At 38.9% G+C, this 18611-nt stretch overlaps 1 protein-coding gene across 2 annotated transcripts in view; it reads right to left on the bottom strand.

The window, feature by feature from the left end:
* Nucleotides 1–18611, bottom strand: part of LOC137273712 (nuclear receptor subfamily 5 group A member 2-like) — a 225745-nt gene that overhangs the window by 189985 nt on the left and 17149 nt on the right. Inside the window, exon 1 of one of the 2 annotated variants that reach the window (XM_067806515.1) lies at nucleotides 17219–17361. The exons of the other annotated variant lie outside the window; for it this stretch is intronic. Coding sequence (XP_067662616.1) covers nucleotides 17219–17285 — 67 coding nt within the window. The 5' untranslated portion in view covers nucleotides 17286–17361. Of the gene's footprint in view, nucleotides 1–17218; nucleotides 17362–18611 lie in introns of those variants that run through there. 2 annotated transcript variants of the gene reach the window in all.

The raw sequence follows: 18611 nt of genomic DNA, 5'->3' as shown, positions 1-18611 counted from the left end.
GACACACTTCATGAAGACTTCGTCAACTTCATGAAGTAATTTCACACTTCATGAAGTTTTGTTACTTCATGAAGACATATTTCATGAAGAGTTCTTCAACTTCATGAAGTTATTTCACACTTCATGAAGTTATATGTTTCTTCATGAAGTTTTTGTTCATGAAGTAAGTCTAGTCTTATTCACTACAAATTTCCAGAGTAAACTACATTAAAAAGAAAATACAGAATAAATATTACAAGCTACAATACTTTTATTCATGTTACATAAGTTGTTATGTAAATGATTACAGATGAGGCATAAACATACTTTCCACATATTTAATTAAGTTTAAATTATCTGTAAATCCTATTTCTCGTGGCATTACTAGTGTTTGTCTAGTAATTTTTGTTGTTGTTTCATAATTTATACAACAAACAATGCATGAAAGAACGCTAAACGATTCTGTGCCTAACAGGAGTTGTTTTAGTAACATTGGGACAGTTCAAGTTAAAACTTACCGTCCTAAAATAGCTGCGTAACCAGTTGGTACTGTGGAAGTTTTCTACTTGTCTTCCTTATTCATATTTACTCCATAAAGTAAAGTTTTCCTGTCAAAATCGTTTCATTTCTTTGAATTTCTCCCGTGATTGCTCACGATCGGACATGCATGCAGATACTTTACTATCGCAAGAACGTCTTCCGCAAAGTTCATAACGAAGCAAAAACATAAAACTGTCAAAAACATTAACAGTCGACTTGGTACTAGAAAAAAAAGAAACGTGGAAAAATATTTTGATATCGCCATGCTTCTGACAGCTTTCATAACCCGCAAGTTGATCTTTTCGTTGAAAACATTCATGCTCTCGATTTTAGAACACATTCCACTGTCACTCCCTGCCCAGCACGATATGACCCTAAAACTACGTCAGTTTAGACTTATGAAACAAACTTTATGACCAGGGACATGTGCATTATAAACTATTCTTCCAAGTTATGATCGACAACGGAACGTGAACTCAGAACATGTTTTTACGGGATACCCGCCGTTGACAATAATACGACATGTATATTGACAAGTTCTAATTTCGATATTGATACCTAAATATTGTAATTCTTGCCATTATTTGTTCATGAGGTGAGAAATTATACACTGTCGGTATGATGGAGTAACTTTCGCGCCAAAACTGCCCCGCCCTTCGTTCTTCCGAAATCTATTGCGACCTTAAGAACGGATAACAATAATCATACGGCTTATTTTATGTATAGACGCATTTTATTCGTGATCTAAGGGTTTATATTTACATTTAATTTTTCTTTTCCATCAAAAAATGTCTTTACTTCAAACTTGCAACATTCGATACGGAAAGACGCGACCGTTTCCTGGCATGACGCCATAGCTGCTGTCTTCGAGCGCGAGAGCGAGGCAGAAGGCGCCAAATGCAACTTCGCCAACAGACAACGATTCAGGCCATGAATATCACTAATGAATTTGCGATTCGCGCATTTCGTGGATAATACAACGATGGATATGTCAAGAACTGACTCAAGATAAAGGAATCGACTAGATTAGCTGCCTATGGATGCATCCCAAGTTGATTTCCATGAGCGGTACGTAAATAACAACAATTTTGAAATTATTTTGAGTGCCGGAACATTGGTGAAGGGATAAGCAACTCTCTTTGAGGAGAATGACAGAAACATTTTTTAAACATATAACAGTGTATCAAGTGTTGCTTTTACGCAGTGTATGTCTCTTAGTCTCAGAAGGAAAATCAGTAATGTGTACGGAATGATAATGTGAACTTTGTGTACGATGGGACTTACACAGGGGCATGTAACGCTGGTGACTTAAATCTGAGCACATGCAGATGGTGTCAGAGTTCAAGGTGCTAGTTTGGGGCTAAGTTTTTTTGGCTTAGATTATAAACAACAAAATAAATTCAAATGAAAAGGGAGATAATTGCTATAGGCACTTTCAGGGATGTTTCATTTTCTCTCTGTCGTTTTTGTATTCACTTTTGGAATAATTACCGATTGTAAATTAAAAGTGAATGTGCCACAATGTTTAGTCATCTATTTGAGTTGGAAATAGGTTCAGTTACATGAAGATACGTTTTTCTATTTTATGATGTGCTGATTATTTCAAGTGTTGGGAAATGCAGATATTTCAGAACATATTTGATTATGAATGTAGACTAGTGATTTAGAAGCCAGTTTTGTTACTTGATATGCACTCTTTGTATTAAAAAAAATAATTTAAGGTCATCAGTGTAAAATTAAATTATTAAATTATTCAAAATAGTTTAATTAATCTGGTGAAAAATTATCTGAAACAAGTTATATATACTTAACATTTTGAGCAATTTTTTTTTAAAACAACAAAGTTTCAGTATTTGTTTTAGACTCTTTGAAATGGAAAGACTATGATTAAATGTTGTTGGTTGCAATGTTTTTCAGATTTCCACTGGGCGATTCTGAGGAAATGGTGGCGATTCTGCAAATGTTGAAACACAAAGATGAAGTTCTCCTCGATGATTATATTCCTGAGCCAAAGTGTTCACTCTTCGCACTGAAGACTTGGGTTTGATTCGTAACATGAGTACAATGTATGTAGCCCTTCTCTTGGGTTCCTTGTCGTGATATTGCTGGAACTCAACTCACTCAGTCACTAACCATTCTTAAACCAATGTGGGCATCTTCAGTGATGTTACCACTGCTCTTCCTGAAGGTTCTTCCATCCTGTGTCTTCTGAGATTAATTGTGATGCCCCATGTACAACTTCCAGGTAGATGATTAAAGGCCCTGTTGTAAATTCTCTTTTGGTTGTGACTCTCATTGTCTACTTAAAAAACATATAGTCTGAAGGGATTACACTTTCTGAAATTGTATATTACAATCTACTGCATGAAATGGTGTTCCTAATGAGTTCATTTTCCTGGATACAGACTGATTGACATCCAAGCTGTAGTAAAGATAGAACAAGTATATATGGATGACAGCTTCTTTAATTCTAGAGCACAATGTTTGGATACAGGTTCTTGTGTTGTTTTTAAGTAATTAATCAGAATATTCTGCTGAAGATTTGAATAAAAAGGAAATCCCATCAAAATCTAGTTTTCTGTTTGTGTCCTCTTTGCTGCTTGATATTTAATTTATGCTACATCTATTGGTGATGAATTTATATGTTGCCTGCCAGCTTGCATGGCATGGTCAGATTATGTGACTTGTGTTGCAGAAAAAGGCCGAAAAAGCTCTTCAGGAAGTCTTCATGAACAGTTCAGGGGGGTCTTCATGAATTCTTCAGGAAGTATCTTCATGAACTCTTCATGAACTCTTCATGAAATATCGTCATGAACTCTTCAGGAAGTATCTTCATGAATTCTTCATGAACTCTTCATGAAGTATCTTCATGAACTCTTCATGAAGTACCTTCATGAACTCTTCATGAAGTATCTTCATGAACTCTTCATGAAGTAGATGTCTCATTTAATGTTCATGAATTCTTCATGAAGTTTTCATGAACTCTTCATGAAGAAACTTCATGAAGTCTTCATGAAGAATTCATGATCTTTTCGCAAGGGTCACATTCAACACAATCAACTATTTCCTTAACTCTCATGTATTTCTGTGAACATTCAGTGCTAAGCATGCAAAGAGAAACTCGAGTTCTAATTAGACTGTGCAACAGCAGCATTAAAAATAGAAATCTCTTTGTCAATGCGGCACTGTCAAAAAGCGAAAATCAGCGAAAATTTCAGTTTTTTCAAAATGGTGGAAAACCTATCATGGTGGCCAAATTCCTTTATGCATTGAATCGATGGAGAGTGATGTTGTCTACATTGGGTCAAAATTTGGTTAATTTATCTCTTATAGTTTTGGAGATATTCGGGGTGGAAGAAAATCACATTTTGGGTTATCTGCCCTTATCGGAAACCGGAAGTTGGGTTTTTTGTTGGGTTCACTGTATCAATTTCTGCATACAGACTATCATCCCTGAAATTTTCATCGAAATCCGCATAGTGGTTAGGTCAGGAGAGTGGGCACAAAATCTGTACAAATAATAATAATAATAAGAAGAAGAAGAAGGAAAAGAAGAATATTCGGATAATAACAGTAGGTCTTCCAGACTTTCAGTCTGAAGACCTAATAATAATATGTGGATAACAGCAGTAGGTCTTCCACACTTTCAGTCTGAAGACCTAATAATGCTTTCAAACTTCTCTGGAATAGGCCAATACAGCCCTTCTGACAATCTGGGTAATGCAGTAGGCTGCAGTGTTGGGGAGCCTTCATATTCTCCAGAAAGTCCTTGGTGGTGTCAACTAGGCAGTGTTTCATGAGAGAAGTCCAATTTGCTGTCTGGGCTGCATGTAGAGGGGGCAAGGGGCCTGAGCTGATGATGAGCCTTCCCGGCCTGACTGTGCCAGGATCATCCGAACCCTCTCTCCTGCCTTTTAGTCTTATCTGTAAAACATAATAACTCCTTTAGTCCTTTGCTTTTTTGTCTGTCTTCAAATCCGTTGAGCTTTCTGCTCAATAGGGAGGAGGGTTACCATCCTGGACCTCCTCAGCACAGATCCCCAACACCTCTCACTCATCTCCTCTACATGGATGACATCGAGCTCCTTGCCAAAGGAGATATCAATCTGAAAGAACAGGTTCTCCTTGTCGAGTCCTTTTCTAATGATACTGACAAGACTTCTGGACTCGACAACTGTAATACTCTTCACTTAAAACGTGGCAAGGTAACTAATGATGGATCGGTCAGGTTACAAGGGGGAGGAGTTATTGAGCATCTTGTGGAAAATCAGGCCTACACTTCTCTTGGAATGCAAGTTCGAGACAAGCTCCAGAATGCCCTGATTCAAGATAAACTTCGGGCCAAGTATAAATCTTGTTTAAAGAAAATCTGGAGCTCACAGCTAAATGCTCGAAACAAGGTCAAAGCCACCAATACCTTTGCTGTGCCAGTCCTCTCCTATTCCTTTGGAGTAGTTGATTGGACAAAACAAGACATCCAGAGTCTTGACTGCCTGACCAGAAGGATCACGTCTGATAACAGAGCACACCACCCTCGTTCCTCTCTTAATTGTTTATATATGCCAATCAATCCTGTAGGTCGGGGTTTGATTAATGTAGAAGCTCTTCATGACAGAATTTTATTGTGTACTTTTGCACATATTTATTTATCGGATGATCCTCTGGTGATGCACGTCAAGACTCACAACGAAAGCAAGGAATTCCACAGCTACTTTATGCATGCCAAGGTTGTTGGCCACAATTTGAGGTTGATTTTGTTGATGGCGATGTACTGCTGGACGGTACAGCAATGGGAATGGTCCTTTGTGGAGAAGCTGTCTGAGAAGCCATTGCATCGTGTGTACATGCAATGTGTGGAACAGAACAGCAATCCAACCGACTCCTTTGCATGGATGAAGTCGGCTGGTCTCAAATGTGAAACTGAGGGCTTTCTTTTTTGCTGCTCAGGACCAGTCATTTCCCACTCGCAATCACCAGAATGTGATTGTTAACCCAAATCTTAACATGAAATGTCGACTGTGCAATAAATATACAGAGACTGTTCAACACCTTGTCAGTGGATGATGGCATGGCTCGCTGCTTTTGCTAACATCTCCGCCATGCCTGTGGCTTTGACCCCGAGGTCCATCCATCGTACAACCCTGAGCATGTTCAGGGCATCCTGGAAAATGATGCTGTAAAATTTCTCTGGAATAGGCCAATACACAGCCGGAGACGAATTCCAGTCAACAAACCCGATCTTGTCCTTTTTGATAAAGCCAATGAAGTTATTATATCATTGAATTTTCTGTCCCTTTTGACAGCAATGTGACTGACAAGATTCAGGAAAAGCATGATAAATATGCAGACCTCGCCTTTGAAACATCCCGCTTGCATCTCAAGCACACTGTCGTCAGGCTCCCCATTTTTCTCGGTGCTCTTGCTTTGGTACATCCTGATCTCTTGGCGCAGATCAGGAGAGTGACCGGGTTCTCCACAGGGAGCACAGCCCTTCTCCGGAAAGTTCTTGGTAGTGTTTCCTGGGAGAAGTCCCATTTACTGTCTGGGCTGCGTGTAGAGGGGGCAAGGGCCCTGAGCTGATGATGAACCTTACCGGCCTGACTGTGCCAGGATCACCCAAACCCTCTCTGCTGCATATCTATCTTAATCTATAAAACACAATAATAATAGTCCATTTATCATGTGCATTACTCCATGCACATTGCATGCTCAAAGCGCCCAAACATTCTGATTATTATTACCCCGATTAACCCAAGCTGCCTGTTAGGCGCTTATTCAGTCATGTACCCATACAAGCTCGCTTGCATACAGCGAGACCACATGTGTGCTTTCTTGTGGGGCAGGAAAGAAGTCTTAGAAACTCTCAGGAGTCAAGCTACCAAATATGGTCATCCAAGGACTGTTAGAGCCTTATGGTGGTTAACTTCAACTGATTCATGATCTGAGCTTTGTGCACATGACCACACTCCACCACATCTTTAAAACATCCCAATTCATCAAAATGCATCTGAACAACACTAGATCTACATATATTCTAAGTCTAACAAAGACTTTTTGAATGGATATTTTATGTCCCTGAAGAAAAAACAGCCTGACAGATGCAAGGAGTAATCAATAGATTGGTATTTTCAGTTTTTCAGTTTTTCTGAAAATGGCTTATTCGTTGGTGGTATAAACTTCAACTGCATAATCAGGCTTAATTTTCTCTCAGATGAAATTCCTCTCTATGTATGCATTTAAAATATTCAAACTAACTCTCAGGTAATGATACCTAGTCCCCTTGTATTTTGGTAGTTCAAAATAATCAATGAACTTGTGACAATGTGGATAATCAAAAAACATTGTCGCTTCAATGTGGAAATTAAGTTGTCTATATATCTTAATTTAAATCTTCATCTGTTTTAACTACAATAGTAAACTGATACACTTTCAATTAAAATCAATTGTACACACTTGTCTAGTAACCACTGGATATTTTGAGGCCAAAGAAGTCATTCATATAGGTTTTTCATATGCAATAATTGTCACAGGTGCATGAAGGTGCAACAAAGGATTTCCTCCATTGCGGCCTATAGAAGTGCTTCATAGTATTTGTGTATGTGAGCACTATGTACCTCAGCTAAGACATGTGTAGCCATGACAAAGATCTTTGATATAAAATGTCATATACTGCATAGACAGATGCAGATGGGGTTGGGGGTGCAGGGGTGGACAGTTACTGGCTAAGAATCATACAGCACATTTCATACTAACTTTCAAGATAACCGAAGCCTTGAAAACTATGGCACCATTAGCAGGATTTGTAAGTTACAAATATTATGTTTAATGCCTGTAGTAGCTACCATGCCTCAAAAACTGATACATGTATCATACTGGGATCTTTGTGTTACAATTACATGATGTGATAAAAACCTGAAGGGAAGGAGCTGACAATGACATACATGAGGCCATGTCTTACACAGATATCATTTTCAAGTTAGTATACTGAGCAAAAATGATAACTTGACACTCAGTATATTGGGGACAAAACATTATACGCTACACAAACATAGGCGTACTCACAAGGCATCTTATCCGGAATGTTTATTTAACATTTTTCCTTAGTAACTCTTTACATACAGCTCACTCATCGTTAATTATGATGATAGGCTTAATGCTACCACTGGTACGCATCAGCTGCTTTACTAACAACACACGCCAAATTCTAACCTTTACCGGTACTCCACTGGCAGCCACCGGCCACCGACATCATCAGTCTAACCACCGGCTGCCACCGCCCTAGCACCGGCCACACCACCAGTCCCACCAACAACCAACGGCACCTCCGATGATACCACCTGCCGCTACCAACACCCCACTGGCAGCAGGCGGTGTGTGTATTGTTCACCGACCACACCACTGGCCCCACCTCGGACCGTCGGCCACTATCTCCGGCTCTCCTAGAGTATATATACACCAAGTTAACCCTAGCTTCTCCGTCTGATGAGTCCAATCTGGATGAAACTAGTCACCTCCATGATAGCATCACAGCCTCTCTTCGCTGATTCCAGTCTCTACCTATATCCCTTTTTCATCACTCTACTGGATAGGATCAGGATGTCCACTGGCGTCACCCCGGCAGCATCAACCATCAGCTTTGGTAGTGCTATCGAAGTGGAAACCCACACTGAACCAAGTTCCAAAAGATGAAAACTCACTTTCAACTTGGAAACCACCGGCAAAACACCCATCAAGTTAAAGTGATACAACTACTGGCACACATCATGCCCTCGTACCAGACGTTTTGCAATGCCCACTCGAAAACCACTAGACTGGGAGTGCAATGCAGGTTTCTAGAAACCTGTGCGCAAGCCAACATTATACCCAAAGCCTACCAGGTCCTACTTCCTTCCCTCCAGGCCACTTTCCCAGAGGCACCTGCCCAAGCTAAAGCCCATGCAGTCAATAATTGTTCGCTAAGCCTGATGAACATCCGTCTACAGCTGCTACAACAACAGCAAACGTCCACCAGCGATAAATCAAGAAACTCAAGTCAGAGTTCCCACTGGACCTGTACGGAACACATCGCCAGACCATCCACATCGCCATCTCCGCCGTTATCTCCAGGGAGAAAACAGGCACTCATGCTCAGCTCAATACTCTCCTCATGGAATCAGAAAAGAACTGTGACAACTAGGACCCATTTGCCATGACAAACTTCATTCAAGGCGCACTCACGGTCATGCTCCAGAAGCAACTCCCATCGCCACCAAAACAAACACAACACACCTCCACCACAGCAACCATCCCGTTGCCGACCCATCGACAAAGGACCTCGCAACCCCAAGAAGCTTAAATCCAGCTCTGATGTCCGTCAAGCCCTCTCCATCCTATATGGAACTTAGACTTGGGACCACTTGCACAAAACGATCTTAGAGCTACAATTATTGTAAATCCTTAAGATCGCGATCTTAGGCTTCGGATACAATCGCCATCCACTTGCACAAAGCGATTGTAGGTTAGGTCACTGTAAGTTACAATCAAAACTTACAATTAGTCGGAACCAATTGTAAGGAGCAAAGATCATTGTAGTCAGTAGCAAAATGGCGTTCAAGTTGTCAGTTTGAAGCAAATAATTAGCTTTACGTTTGGAGATTGCTTTTATATTGCATAAAACTGTATGGTTCGCCTCGACACTTCAACAGCACGGAGAATGCAACATCAAGTTAACATCTGAAACATCGTTATTTGAGGTAGTGAACAGCATCATTATCGAGTCGATATCATAGAGTACAATTCTCACCCAATTCAGTGTTGGAAAAAGAATGAACACCATACCTTTTTGATAAACAGGGAAAGGATAGTAACGAAAGGTGTCTGCATGCGATTAGCAGTGGCCATGACCTTTTTAATAACTCAAAGGCAGCTTATCTTAGTTTTTACGCAAGATGGGAGTGGTTTCCCTTTGCATGTTATGCCGTTGTCGTAAAATCTTCCATGTCCAAATACAATGCATGTTCTGTTGTGACAGAACAGATCTCCACATGTTTCTTTTCGGTTAATGATTTTTCTTAGTTTATCATTGAAATAATCTACAGTTGGATAATGTGCAAAATTATGTTTTTTCTACTTGTTAAGAGACAAGAGTTGTATTCTATGCACTTTAAATGTAATACAAGTATTCTTCAAATGGGAAAAATACACTTGCTGGGGCATGTGAAATTTGCATAAAACATTTTTTTTAACAAAACGAATAAATAATTATCAACAAAATAGCATAAAGTAATTAATATACTGTGGATGAGCATTTAACAACACATACAACACACACGAAATAATAACGTTTTCATATTTTCCTGTCATGAATTTTCCACAACACTCCCACAGTCATGTCACAATTTCATATCTTTACAAATCTAATGCTTGTGGAATATATTCAGGATTTTACTCCAAATAACACCTATGAGATGCCAAACTATGTTCAACTGACAACCACTGACAAATCATGGTACATTTAGGTGTTATATAATAAGGACATTTTATTTATGTGTTATCTTTTAATTTCATGATTATTAGGTCAATAACTCAAGACCTTCAAAGATTTGTGGGTTGGGGTTTTTAGGGGGGGTTGGTTTTGATTTGTTTCCATGAAAAATCTGCAAGGTGCGATTGAGGAAGGGATGTCATACTTGCAGTAACCAGTTCCACGTTTTATTTGCGCTGCATGCTATTCACACTTGAAGACAACTGTAGACAGTAGTCGATTTTAAGAAATTTCTACCTCCAACGTTGGTGAGTTCGATCTTAATTAAGAACAACATGTCTGAACACTTTGCAGACATCACACACAATAGAGACAAACCCGTCACTCATCACTTCAATCTCCCAAATCACAACAAGAGTGATACGATACACAATCATCACTCAGCTCAAAGCAGATCCTGAACGGGAGACTACCACTAAACTCTGACGCTCCACGGAACTTAAGTGGATTTTTGAATGCCACACTTTCAGCTTGCAAGGTCTCAACGATAAAATTGCTGGTTGAAATTCACCCTGTTTTCATACCAATTTACACAAAATAGCAGTTGTACATGGAATATGCACTTTTACTTGGCCTTTATTGAGTGTTTCATATAACCTGAGGTTTCTCATAACACATGAGCTCATCGACCCCAAGACCTGTGATATGGTATGGGATGACTGTAACTCAATATGGGATAAACTGTCAGGCTTAAAATAAACACCCATTTCTCACAAATGACAACATGTTAATTCTTCAACCATGTAGAGCGAGTTTACATCATAAGGATCTTGAGTATTTCTTCTGGGACTCTGATAACATGTCAAATGACTTGTGAAGGAAAGGGGTTGGGAAATAACCTGTCTTTTCTGCACTGAATTGAGCTGCTGAGAGTTGAAAATGAAAAGTCTTAGCAACAAAATATGTTATAAAGGATATGTTACTCAACATGTAAATGATTACTCTTGATTCCTGGAAACAAAAATCATACAGAATAACCATAAAGAATAATAAGTATGAAAATTGTCACCTGGTATGTTTGACAACCAATATGAAAGATGTAAATGGCACTGGTTGGAACCGATACCGAGTGTAATGCTTGACCTGACACTTGTGTTGTCATTCCCTCAACATTGCTGAAGGTGATGCTGACAAGAGTTGGACATTGGTGTGTCTGCCCTCAAGCCATGCTAAACATATCAAGCCACCATGTTGTTGTGTACAGGATGGCATACACTTGCCCTGACTGATGGATGGTGAATACTGACAACAGCAAGAACATTTCATCACATATCTACAAGCAGACTGCATGCTGTAATTTCATCACCTTCAAAAATCACTAATGTTCCTGTTCATGCACGTGAGAAATACACCCTCACCACTACCAAGATCTATGGTGTTCATTAGCAAATGTCATCTAAAATTGCAACAGTTTAGGAGTTAAATGAGGACAACCATAATTTTTCTTGAAGTCCAAGCCAAAAAAAAAGAAAAGAATGACATCCTAAATGATTAAGAAAAGCAAATTTCATCAAGAAACAGAAAAAAGATGATAGATTAAATGTTGGGTAATTGCAGAGAAACATTTCATGTTACTCTCAGTGAATGTTTCACATCCACAGTAGTTGGTAATCTGATTTCAAGGAGCTTGTCTACCTTATATCACGGTTGGTGCAGTGTTCGCAGTAGGTTATGTAAGAGTGCGTGCAGAAATAAAATAATAAATACTTAATCCAAATCTTTATAGCGCAAAATTTTCTTTACTTTCTTTACAATCCAGAATCATTTCAATTTTTTATTTTAACATGTTGCTATTTCAAGGTACGTTTTAACGTTAAGTACATGCAAATCTATGTGTCTAAAACACCAACGCAAAATAATTTTTGCGTGTTTTTGTTTATTCTTTGTGTTAAAATTGCAGGTTTCCATGTTAACGTGAACACTGGGTGGTGTGGTGACCTGGTGGTTAAAAGGGTTCGGTCATCACACCCAAAGACTCGCTTTCCATTACCCATATGGGCACAATGTGTTAAGTCCATTTTGGAGTTTCCTGCCACGATATTGCTAAAATATTGCTGGAATAATGCTAAATGGAGCATAAAGCTAAACTCACAGACTCACTCATCCATTACATGGACTAAACATGGATGGATAGCCAAGAAATGGAAGTAACCGATGATCAGGATAAAGCATGAGATTCTACTGAAAACTGCAAGTGCAAGTCAAGTGAGGATCAGGAAATTAAGCATATACCTTGCATGTTTCAAAGGAAAAGGCTTGCAGATTACATGTCTGGTAAACTGAGATGTGTCTTATGTATATCGTCACCAACAGGCCATCAATTTTTCTGATCATCCATGTTTTAGTGGTTATAGGCGCCATGGAGACACTGTTCTAAAGGTCGCGATGAGCTGTGTAGATACATCACAGAACTGCTGAGAAAACAGTAAGAACATATCAAACAATATTGTTGTAATAGCCATGCTTCAGAATCTTAACTATACTATTATGACTTCTTCTTAACCACACCTGCATGGGTCCTCCATGTTATCTGATGTTGATAAGACCTTGTTCTAGGGTCATGCAAACAAAACATTGTGATGTTAACATTTTCACTGAACACATGGTAAACTTGTTACTGTTAGTGCTTGAAAATTTATCTTGGTGTGTTTTGCCTTGTTATGCTAAAACTGGATTAAATTCCTACAGGTTTGTGTGTATTCTGTCTTGATATGCACTGGTCGGTATATACTGTAAATCATTAAATTTTTGCAAGCATGATATTTTTGAGGAAATTGCAAATGACTTGAGCCCGCAAAAATATCATGATGCAATTTGCTGGTAGAATGCAATGAATAATCAGCAAACAACCTGTCCTATCTTCGCTTTATTATTCACCAGTTCATATAATTAACAATAGATCTACACAATACATATATTAAGCAATGACAACAATGCGAAGAATGACTAATTACTAGCATTACTCATACTCACGTGTCACATGTCAAACAATGGATACCTGAACAAAAGTCACTCAATCAGTACGTCCAGTTAGTGCAGACAGGCGACAACCATGCAACACACATTGCTTAGAGACTGTTTGAAAGACCCAGACCATCCAGCGGGTGTGGATAGGTTTCATGACATTTTCACGGAGATCAACAGCTTCGCCAACACTGACTAAACTGGTCCTTCATCAGTTCATCAGAGTTATTCCATTTAATTTAATCCTTATGAACTGTTTCAAGCTTATCTGGCCTATGCAGCAAGTGTTGTTTTTAGTAAAACATCACTGATTGCATACATGTGGAAGTACTCCTCTGAATGGTGTTCAAGATTAGCAGCAAAGTTTAATATGTGTTTGGACTGGATGCAAGTAAGCTTTGAAACTGTCCAACTAAAGTATTTTTTGAGAATTAGGCAGGTAGCAAAAATATCGTGACGCAAAAACGTCTGTGTGTGTTTTGTCTTGTTATGCTGAAGCTGGATTATATTTCTACAGGTTTGTGTGTATTCTGTCTCGACAGGCACTGGTCGGTATATATTCCTACAGCATGCGTGCGTGCGTGCGTGCGTGCGTGCGTGCGTGCGTGCGTGCGTGCGTGCGTGCGTGCGTGCGTGCGTGCGTGCGTGCGTGCGTGCGTGCGTTCGTTGTCTTGTTATGATGCGGCTGGTTTAGACTCCTACAGGTGTGTGTGCTTTATCTTGTTATGCTGTGGTCAGTATATTCCTTCATTATATGCCAGATTCCCTGAAGAGAGTAGGTCTTACACCCATCTTACAGCTCATATCCAATGAAGAAAAGAATTAATGCAAGGGATTCTCTAAATCAGCTTATTACCCAGTTCAGTCCAGTGTTTGTCCACTTAATACTGACACCATACGTATCACAGATGGAGACCAGGCCAGCAGGGACTCTGTTGGTACAAGTGCAAATAAGAATTGCAGGACCTGACACATGCACTAAAAAATTAATGTACTATCATTTCTAATCTGACTTTGCCAACACAGACTGAACAATCTCATGACAGAAAATAATTTCAATATTCTTGTTTTGTTAAGTTCAGTGGCTGACCCAAGGCAGTAAAAAGTCTTGTCTGATGATTGTGTAGTGAACATACTAAAGTATGCTGCATCTGCCAAATCAGCAATGATTAGTGAACATGTCTCACAGACATTTATAGGTATCATTTTGGACCACACCCTTGCACCCTTGACAAAGTGAAATATGAAATGGCTCACTAAAAGCAGAACAGGATCCCTTATGACACAGAACTAGATCAGCTACATGTTTGCAAGAAAATATTTGTGGCATATGACTGCATTTGATATACATATGTATTTTTATATTTATGCAATATATTACAAGCATTGTCACTAAGGTGACATGATGCCCTGCAACAAATTGTCAAGACAAACTTAAAAAGTACTGAAAGTGAAGGTCATAGTTTAAGATGAAGTTATAAATGTCAACAAAAACATGACTAGTCAACCTCTCTTCATATCTTGCTAAGTAGCTGTCCCAACACAATAACATTTTCAAGACTCATTTTGACCTCAACATGAATGTCATGGTGTATAACTAAGCAAAAGTAGTAATAAAGAGTAGTCTTGAAAGTCCATGAAGAAAATCCAGTGAACTGTTCTTGAGAGCTCTTGTTGCAATTTAACATGCTTAAATATTCTAAGTGTGACCGTGACTTTGAATATAATGTGAATTTAACCAAAATCAACTGGTCCCGGCGCCTTCCTTTGATGAAGCTTGGTGACAAATCCAATGAATGGTTCTTGAGATATCTTGCTAACAATCGAACATGGAATTTAACACACTGAAATTTTCAAAGAGTCCCTGTAACCATGAAAACTAGGTGAAGGTTACCACAATCAACTGGGTCCTGTCCCTTTCCTAGGTGAAGATGCCAAATATAAGAAAAGCCCAGTGAATGCTTGAGTAGTCCAGAGACAAGCTTAACATCCTAGTTAACATGCTGAAAGTGTCACTGTGACCTTGAAAATTACTGAAGGTTTCCAAGTCAAAGTTACCAAACCTGACTGAGCCTTTCTTACATTGTGATGAACCTAGGTACCATATATGAAAAGAATCTAGTCAACGGTTCTTAAGGTATTCCAATTCATACGGACCAAGCCTAGTACTACGTCCCCCTTGCCTCATGGTAAACAAGCCATGAGGGATAAAAACAAATGCTTCTGATAGTTTGCCAAGCATTCAGATTTCAAGCATCACAAAACATTATGACCATGCACATGCTGTTGATGATACTCTACCAGTGACTTTGCAGTAAGAAGGAACCCCCAAAATATCCTGAGTTGGGTTAGGAATGACAATACTTATACTCCAGCAAATTATACTTACATTGGTATAACCACATTTATGTAGCAAGCAACCCACTCTTTCTTACAGTTTGGTATGGTTACATCAGACTGTATTTCTACATAAGCTCCTGTAAAAACTGGGGTTCAGTTTGACTGCCACTTGACTTTAAGAATGGAACCTGTCCTGATTAAGTTTCCACTTGCTCTAATTTTTATGAATTAATCATGATAATGTAACTACAAAAGAATAAATCAAAATGGTATTTGATGTTAATGTTTCATGGACTATTTTTTGAGAAGTGATAAATAGCAAAGAAGGACACCTAAATCAACTGATGTCTGTGTAAACCTTAAATGTAGGCTGTCACCAAAGACTACGATCTCTATATACAGCATAAGCCAATGGTCTCTATATACAGCATGAGCGTACAGTCTATATATACAGTATGAGCCAGTGGTCTCTATATACAGCATGAGCCTATGATTTCTATATACAGCATGAGCCTATGATCTCTATATACAGCATGAGCCTACAATCTCTATATACAGCATGAGCCAATGGTCTCTATATACAGCATGAGCCAATGGTCTCTATATACAGCATGAGCCTACAGTCAATATATACAGCATGAGCCAATGATCTCTATATACAGCATGAGCCTATAGTATACAAATATAGTGTGAGCCTACCGTCTCACATTACTCTATAGTCCTGTAGTTTACTAATAATGCTATATAGACATCAGCTTGTGTATTGAGTGGTCAGACTTGATGTCCTGCTATCAAGATTGTATCAGTCAATGATAGTGATGTCAACTGATGGAGTTTCAGACAGCAATAGACTCCTGCATGGGATTCAGCCCCTTACAGAGCAAGAATCTGTATTTTTCTGAGGATGTGTGATCCCAAACAGAACATACGTGAAACTACACACAGACCATTATGATATAGCCCGAATACTGACGAGCATGACATTTAACAACAATTAAACCAAACACAACTTATAGGCCTTTGGTCTCTATATAGCTGAGCTTGCATATACAGAAATCTGTATTTTCTAAAATAATGTCTGGATAAGAAAGATAGCAGAAACCCTCACCAAATGACCAGAGTTACCTCCCCTACCCAAGTCCATAGGATTCCAGCTATTTCCCTGGCATTGTACCTGACATATAAGCTTTGCTGTACTATTGTGATGAGGAGACCAACAATGATGAGACCTTAAGCCAAGTCTGCAAATATAACGGACAGATTTGCCACTAAATAATTGGTTTGTTTAACTATGAACATTTTCTCAATCTCTACCCATATAGTACCTCAACTTAGATATATTTCCACATACAGAGAACAGCGGTTTCAGACAGTCTGCCTGCCACCCCCATTCTCTTCCCACACACATACTGCTTGCATGATCAGCAAACGCTACACAGGAAAAACTGACCATTTCTCTAATCAAAGACCTCACACTAAATACATACCATACAATAGTAACCTATATCATGTGTAAAACATGTGCACATGAAATGGTAATACATATAGCTACATTCAGTATTTTTCTCTCACACGTCTAGGTCTGCAGAGAAAAAATGCTTGCTTTACATGCATAATGTTGTGTTTGGGCAGTGCTCGGACAATTAACATTATCATGACATTTAGTGATGACAAAAGAAACGTCTGACACTTTGCCATGGATGTAGATGTTACTGTGGAGGATTTAGGTAGTGCAGTCCCAGCCTTCATTTGGCTTCCTCCCTGTGCATGCACAGATGACAGCAGCAAAATATGTCAGCGCTGGGTTACCTCACTCCACAGAAATAGGTCAGCACTGCCTCACAGTACACACAGACTATCCACTCTACATACCCGCACAGTCGCCAGAGTAGAACCATTCTGTCTGACCTAACTTTAAATTGTCCACAGTTGTACTCATGACAAAGACCAGGATGAGGTAACACCAAACTCAACATGCTAAACAAGGTATTGATCGGTAGCCATCTTGGATGAACTTAATTTGACCTCTAACACCAAAGAGCTCAGTGTTCTATAGTCTGTTTCAGTCTTGCAGCATGTAAACAACTGGCCTGCTGGTGCTGCTCTTCACAGATCCTTATCTTTGCATTTACTTCATTATCTTCTCTGCATCATGGATTATTTCACAGGTTTATGACACGACGTCTACTATCTCACAGCTATATGACATAATATTGACTGTTTCAGAGCTGTATGATATTACATCTACCATTTCAAGGCTGTATAACATGATATCTACGAGGACCACAGGACACACCACCACTGACACTGTTAACATTAGAGAAAGATCTCAGCTCTCAATCAGCCAGGACCCATTGCCATATAAATCCTAAGTCCCTATTGGCTGGTTTCACAGCTGTATGACATGTCTGTGGTTTCACAGCTGTGTGAGGTTACATCTACTGTTTCACAAATGCATGACAACTTATCTACTGTTATCTGTTGTAGTAATATGGCCCATCAACATTTCACAGATGTATGACATGATATCTACTGTTTCACAGGTGTATGACATATCTACTGTTTCATAACTGTAAGACAGGATATCTCCATTTCATAGTTGTATACATTTCCATTGTTTCACAGCTATATGAGATGTCTACTCTTTCGTAGCTGTATGACATGTTGACTACTGTGATGTAAAACAATTATATTATGTCACATCTACAGTCTTAGAGCAATGCAATGTGATGTTATACATGAGAATGACAATACATATAATAAATACATATATGGACATAAATGTATGTATGATTGGATGATATGGATAATTAAGCATTTTTGTTATTTCTTAAGCACAAAGCCTGTTTGAGAAATGCTGAACAATTCATGAATACAAACTTTTCATTAATATTTAAGAGTCTTTGGTATTGGTAAACAAGCCCTCATACATTTTGAAAGTATCTGTAGCTGTATATGACATATGCACTTGACTAATGGATAATACTACAGGTCATCTTCAACATCATCACTGTCACATGTTCTGCATTAGAGTTGTGATGATATATTGATACTGGAATAATCGTGATATTAAAATGAGATGATACAATATATCGATGCAATCCATGTGCATCGATTCACCAATGATACATACTTGCTGAAAGGTCACCTACATTTCTGCGGGTTTTTCAACTGCTGGTGATATTGTCACTGCTCAAATGTCCAACCTGAGTTGGAAACATCGTGACAGGATGATTTTCCTAAAGGAAAAATCTTAAAAAGATAC

The sequence above is a fragment of the Haliotis asinina genome, chromosome 2 (genome assembly GCF_037392515.1).
Source record: "Haliotis asinina isolate JCU_RB_2024 chromosome 2, JCU_Hal_asi_v2, whole genome shotgun sequence".
Taxonomy (NCBI): Eukaryota; Metazoa; Mollusca; class Gastropoda; order Lepetellida; family Haliotidae; genus Haliotis; species Haliotis asinina.
This window is presented reverse-complemented; position numbering and strand designations above follow the sequence as displayed.